We start from the raw sequence: 6,212 nt of genomic DNA, 5'->3' as shown, positions 1-6,212 counted from the left end.
CCTCTTAATAATGATAAAATTTTGATTTATTCTTTTAAAAATTATAAAAAATATAAGCTATGAAAATAATGAAATTACATTTTTACTATTATAAAAATTACAATTTAATTTTGGCCTTCTAAAATTTTTGTTGACTTCGCCCCTGAGTTAGAGTACTAATCCAAATTTACCAACCCTAAATGCTCTTTAATTAAAAAATAAAATAAAAACAAAAAAAACATGGAGGCTGTAAGAGAGAAAATCTACACTCTATGGGTTTTATTGAAAATAAAGAGAAATTATAAGGATTTTAATGCTAAAATAAAAGGAAAATTACAGACAAAGACACGAGTCGTTGAGGTGAATACGCGTTGCAGAAGGGATTGAGGATTGGGGGCCTAGAAACAATAACGACGTCGTTTCGAATCTGCAATCCTAACTATATATGGGATTTTTTTTCGTTCTTTTGTTTTTATAGGTAGATAGATAAAGATGACCACTCCGGTTTGCCCATTCGTGAAAGCGGCTCGACCGGACGATAATGGTTCGGCCAAAAAATCCACCGTCGGCGGCAGCGAAGCAACAAGGAAAGATTCCGGTGATACCGCCACCGTGTCTCCGAAATGCCCTTTTGGTTACGATTCCAATAATTTTAAGCTCGGTCCTCTCAGTTGTATGATCTGTCAAGCACTTCTCTTTGACTGCACCAAATGTATCCCGTGTTCTCATCTCTTTTGCAAGTAATAATCAATAATCCCTTATTTTCCTCTTCCGATTGGGTTTTCTTATTTCACTTCTTTTGCTGTTTTCTATGATAATTCTTTGATCTCTTTTTCTTATTCGACTGTTTTTATGCTTTTTTTTTAAATAATTATTTATTATAATCCTTGATTTGATTTCTTTTTACCTTTTTATGTTAATTCGTTGATGCATTTTTTTCTTATTTGACTGTTTTTTGCTGCAAGTTTTGTGATAATATTTGTGGGGTTTTCCTTATTCGACTTCCTTTTCTACGATAGTGAATGTTTTGTCTTCATTTTTCCATAATTGACCCCTTTTTCTGCTTTTTTTCCCCCTGCTTGTAATGTTTATGTTACTTAATGTTGAGTATACTCGGGCACAGGTACTTCATGGAAAATGAAAGAACCCAAGCAACATGGATCTAATGATAACTTTGTAGTCCTTTTAGATTGTATATATCGGTTTAAGGGTGTGCCTATCGTTATGCAATTATATTATTTTCATAAATTTGGATGGGCATTGATCCTGCGGTACCATGTTGAATATTTGTTGGATGCAATTGCTTAGAAGAACCCTTTTATTCCTTTAGATCTAATGATAACTTTGCATTCCTTTTAGAGTGTGTATATCTCGGTTTAAGGATTGTCCACTATGTGGAGCTGACATAGAGAAACTGGAAGCTGACACCAATCTTCAAAGCATGGTTGATCGATTTATTGAAGGGCATGCTAGGATCAAAAGAGCACATGTTGGCGTCAATGGTGAAGGAGAGCAAGTTTCAAATGACGATAAGAAGGTAATTTACGAGGATGTCTCGTTGGACCGAGGTGCTTTCTTGGTGCAACAGGCCATGAGGGTAAGTGTCGTGCTTGTAGCTTTATTTCTGTACTCCTAGCAGCCTGTTTCGATTATTTGAAATTGGTTTATGCTTGCTTTATTCAGGCATTCCGTGCACAGAATATCGAAAGTGCTAAATCTAGACTCATTATGTGTGCGGAAGACATCCGAGATCAATTAGAGAAAATGGGAAACACATCTGAGTTGTGCTCACAGCTTGGTGCAGTTCTGGGTATGCTTGGTGACTGCTGGTATGTTCCTAGACACGATCCTCTCTTTCCTCTTTATTGCATATGTTTAGTTGTGTCACTGTGATTCGTAATTCGACTTTCATTCTAAATCTTAATGCTTGCTGTAAATCCAAATATGATAACGTGTCTTTCCTTGAGCTCTTTGATCTTGATATAGATATGGATATGGATATGGATTTGGTACAACGTTACTTGGGTATGGTATGTCTTGGATATGGATATGTATCCAACATGGGTATGTTCAGTTTTTATAAGATTTTCATGTATTTGGTAGAATCCTTGGAGGATTTGATACTGATATCCATGTCTAGATATGCATTAGACATAGGGATTTCAGAGCGTCAAAGCAACATACTCTAGGGAATGCTTTGTTGAGCAAATATCTTTTTGAAAGAGTCTAATGAGTTTCTTTTGCTATAGCACTTGTATGGTAGAATATTGAACTTTCTTATTGAAATCAAAGAAATTTCACTTCAAATTTCTGAATCATCATCTAACTTCCCTCCCCTCTTCCTTAAAAGTTGCATGACTGGTTGAGGCCAAGACTAATCCTTAATTCTACTAACGAATGTTGAAGCTTGCCAAATGACTTTAAATCTTGGAAATAATTGATGGGAAATCCTTTTTTTGGCCTTAAAGTGTGACTGAGGGTCTTTTAAGATCATGAAGGAGAATCTTTATTGACATTAATGTTGCGGAGATAGAATGGTTGTTGAGGATGTTTCAAGAGTTCTGTTGTGAAAAATGTGAGACTATTTCATGCAAAAAGATTGGCTTTTTGAAGAGCACTGATTTTTAGTTGAATTCAGATATGTTTGGGAATTATATTCATTTGTTATCCTTATGATAATCTTGTTTTTGAAGATAAACAAAAATCTGAGGTGAAGATTGGCCTAATTTTAGGCTAGGGAGTACTCAGAATGACTCATAATTTGGGTGCAACACCGGTGTGGTTTAGACACTTACGGGGAAAATAACAGTAAATCACTAGAATTTGGACTGAAAAATGAGCAGAAAAAGTTGGAACTCTAGAAAAAACAGTTATAAAAAACTTTAATTTTTCTATTAATTCAAAGAAAATAACAAGAATGATGTGGCTGTAAATAACTACAACTTATTTATGCTAGGGTTACAAATAAAGTTTTAATCAAGCCTTAGATTTACACCCTAATGGTAACTAATAATCCTAGCTCTAGATTTAAACCCGAAAGATATCTTATAATCCTAGGTGTCTATTTATATGTCTACTGATTAAGAAGTAAGACTAAAATTATAAAATAACATAATATTTCTCCTATGTCAGACGTGACACATAGGATATGGCATGACACAACAATAAAAAGTTTTTTTAATGTAATGGTATATGGTAAACAAGTAAAATTGATACTTTTTAATTAAATATTAATATGCAAATAGCTTTTTTAGATTTTGTTTTTGAATTTTAAAACTTGAACTCTTTAAAAACCTAATTTAACCCAATTGGTCATTGTCTTCCATATTTAGGAGATGAATGCAAAAAAATGGGTGTGTCTAATCTTGACCATATTTTGCTCGTATCCGATTTTGTTTTTATTGATTTTTACATGTCCTCACATGTATTTTGCCATGTCAAAGCTGTGTCCATATCTGACATGTAGATGCTCCCTTTACAGAAGAGTCCGTGCTTCATAGACTGTAAGCATGATATCAGAAAACTTAGAGAAGAATCCTGAAAGAGCCAAACTGTCTAAAGCCAAACTGTCTAATATGGACAACTGGAGAAGACATCTTTATATTTGCAAGGCAATTGTTTGAGTAAAACTGAACGTTCAAGTTTTTTGCAGTCGAGCAATGGGAGATGCTGCTGCTGCAATCAATTATTTCGAGGAGAGTGTTGAGTTCCTTACAAAATTGCCAGCTGATGATCTTGAGGTTACAACACAAACTTTCCTTGCGATGCTTTCTTATTAATTAGGCCGTCATGATCATCATTTTCAAACATACTTTCTGCAGATCACACATACACTATCCGTTTCACTTAACAAAATCGGAGACCTAAAGTATTATGATGGAGATCTTCAAGCATCAAGGTCTTACTACTTCCGATCACTGGGTGTCCGCCGTGATGTCATCAAAAACCATCCAGGTGTTGCTTCACAGGTAAGATGCTTGTTTTTTACTCTTCCTTTTTTTTTTTTAACCCTTTCGTTTTAGCTTAGCATGTTATTATTAAACTTTGATGCAACTATTAAACTAAACCATTCTTACAATGACTAAACTTTAGAATTCCTTACTTTTCATGTTCTAAAAACTCACGGCTAGTGAAGTACACCAGCTGACTGGTCTTTTCACCTTATGTCTTCTTGTATGGTCAGTTATAGCCCCAATCATTGCTACTAATAAAATTCGACTGGGAACCAAAACCATGACTAAATAGTGGGTTTCCATGTTACTTGGACTTGGGTGTGAGTATTGGATATGAGCATGCATTGAACACAGTTGTGTTCATTTTTTAATTTGTTTTTACATGTATTTGGACAGTTCTTGGAGAATTGTATTCCCCATGGCCATGATTGGATATGTGTTTGATGTCAGTGTTGGACAAGGGTACTTAAAGGAAAAAAAAAAAAAAAAGAAACAGTTGGAGGAGCAAGGGAGTATAAAGTAAATGCCAATCTTTCCAAATTAGTCCAACCTTGATAGTAGTTAGTAAAAAAACAGAGTATTATCATTCTGACATGCTCTGGGTATGGTATAATACCACAGGCTTGGTTTAGGGTTGTGATCTCACCTCACCTGTTCCTTTAGCTGGTCTAAATTAACCCAAAAATGGAAGGCTAGTCTGAGTTAGTTGAACTTTGTTGAAGTTTATGTCAAAACCGCTGCCTGTGGAAACTGAATGGGTATATTATTTGTAAAAAGTAAGAAACTAGTTAACGCTATGTTTCTTTGATTCTTCATTTTTGTTGAAGTACTTGTGTCCAATGCATATTCGGACATTGATGTGTGTGGATATGATTCTCCAAGGACCATTCAAATACACGTAAAAAGTCAGGAATAAATCTCAACATACCCGTGTCGATCCCAAACCTGTATCCTACACTTAAACCTGAGTTTTGGTAAGATAGGTTCATTTTGGTACATGGTTTAGTAATCCCACTAGTTTGTTTCATTGATTGATGCCAGTAGATGTGTCCATGGGCAACCCGACTTACTAATTACCTTATCTTTGGCCAGGTGGGCAGCTCTGCTCTTGGACAAGTCTAATTGCCAATAATAAAGAATGTTTACTTGGAATGATTTAAACGGTTATCTATATATAGTTTTCTATGTTATTAAATGTTGAAATAAGTGAACTCACTCGAAAAGTTTATGCAAAAACCCGAATTATTAGTTTCAAATATTTATGTATTTTTATTCCTCAGACTTTTGATATATCTTTTGCCCAATCTATTTATTTAACTGCAAAAAGTTGCAAAATTTTCAGTTTACTGAATTTTGGTTCTTTTTTTCTGTGATGGATTTACAATTGAAATCCATTCTAGTACTCGAGAAGCTCCATTACGTTCCGACTTTGATGCTTCTGTTGGCATTCAACAGTGTATTGTTGCTTTTGTATTTGCAGATTCTGGATGTAGCCGTTTCTCTTGCAAAAGTTGCAGATGTAGACAGAACTCTTGGAAAAGAGGATGTGGCGGTTGATGGATTTCAAGAAGGCATAAAATTGTTAGAATCTTTGACACTGAAATCCGAAGAAGCTGGTCTCGAGCCAAGGGTAAGGTTTCTCCTCAAATGCAAGTTTTTAAGCTATAACTAATCCCCAGAAAATGGGTTTCTCATGTTCGTTTTCACTTTGCAGCGCCTTTCAGTGCTGGCGTTCCTCAAATCTCAGCTTGAAGAGAAACAGTCTGAGGCAACTGCAAGCTCTGTATCCTCATAATGGAAAATAACTATGAACCAAAATAAAGGAGCCGGTTTCTGTACATACAGAGGCTTGAGTTTGCGGACTAATGAGCTCTGCCCGGTTCCGAAAAAAGAGACAATCCCTGTAGATGTGCCAGTGCCAGAGCCAGACACTAGTGAATATTTGGTTAATCCTTAGAGCACAAGTAGAAAGTCATGCTTGAATTTCTCTGTTAAATGTCACTTTTCAACTTGAGTTTTTTTTTTTTATATATAATAAGAGGCAAACAACACCACCTCCATTTTAGCAGAATTCAGTATTATTGTTGCTTATTGGGTTTTCTAGTTCTTAAACCTATTATCCTAACCTGTGCAAGACTTTGGTTACCTATTTAAGTCTGAAAGTATTAAGTTGGTTTAAAAAATGAATCGAGCTTCAACTCTAAACATTTTAATTTTTTTTTTAATACAAAAGTGAAAAATCAAGTACCAGATGAGAAGCTAAAACTATCAGTTTGGTTG

General features: G+C 35.0%; 1 protein-coding gene across 1 annotated transcript; it reads left to right on the top strand.

Annotated features, from left to right (window-relative positions):
* The first annotated feature begins 333 nt into the window (after positions 1 to 333).
* Positions 334 to 6,003, top strand: LOC121218608 (protein NCA1). The gene is made up of 7 exons (XM_041096082.1): positions 334 to 719; positions 1,339 to 1,576; positions 1,663 to 1,808; positions 3,632 to 3,719; positions 3,801 to 3,947; positions 5,413 to 5,562; positions 5,647 to 6,003. Exons 1-7 carry the CDS (start codon positions 472 to 474, stop codon positions 5,725 to 5,727), a joined length of 1,098 nt encoding a protein of 365 aa, XP_040952016.1. The 5' UTR covers positions 334 to 471; the 3' UTR covers positions 5,728 to 6,003.
* The last annotated feature ends 209 nt before the right edge of the window (positions 6,004 to 6,212 follow it).

This window comes from Gossypium hirsutum, chromosome D06 (genome assembly GCF_007990345.1).
Source record: "Gossypium hirsutum isolate 1008001.06 chromosome D06, Gossypium_hirsutum_v2.1, whole genome shotgun sequence".
Taxonomy (NCBI): Eukaryota; Viridiplantae; Streptophyta; class Magnoliopsida; order Malvales; family Malvaceae; genus Gossypium; species Gossypium hirsutum.
This window is presented reverse-complemented; position numbering and strand designations above follow the sequence as displayed.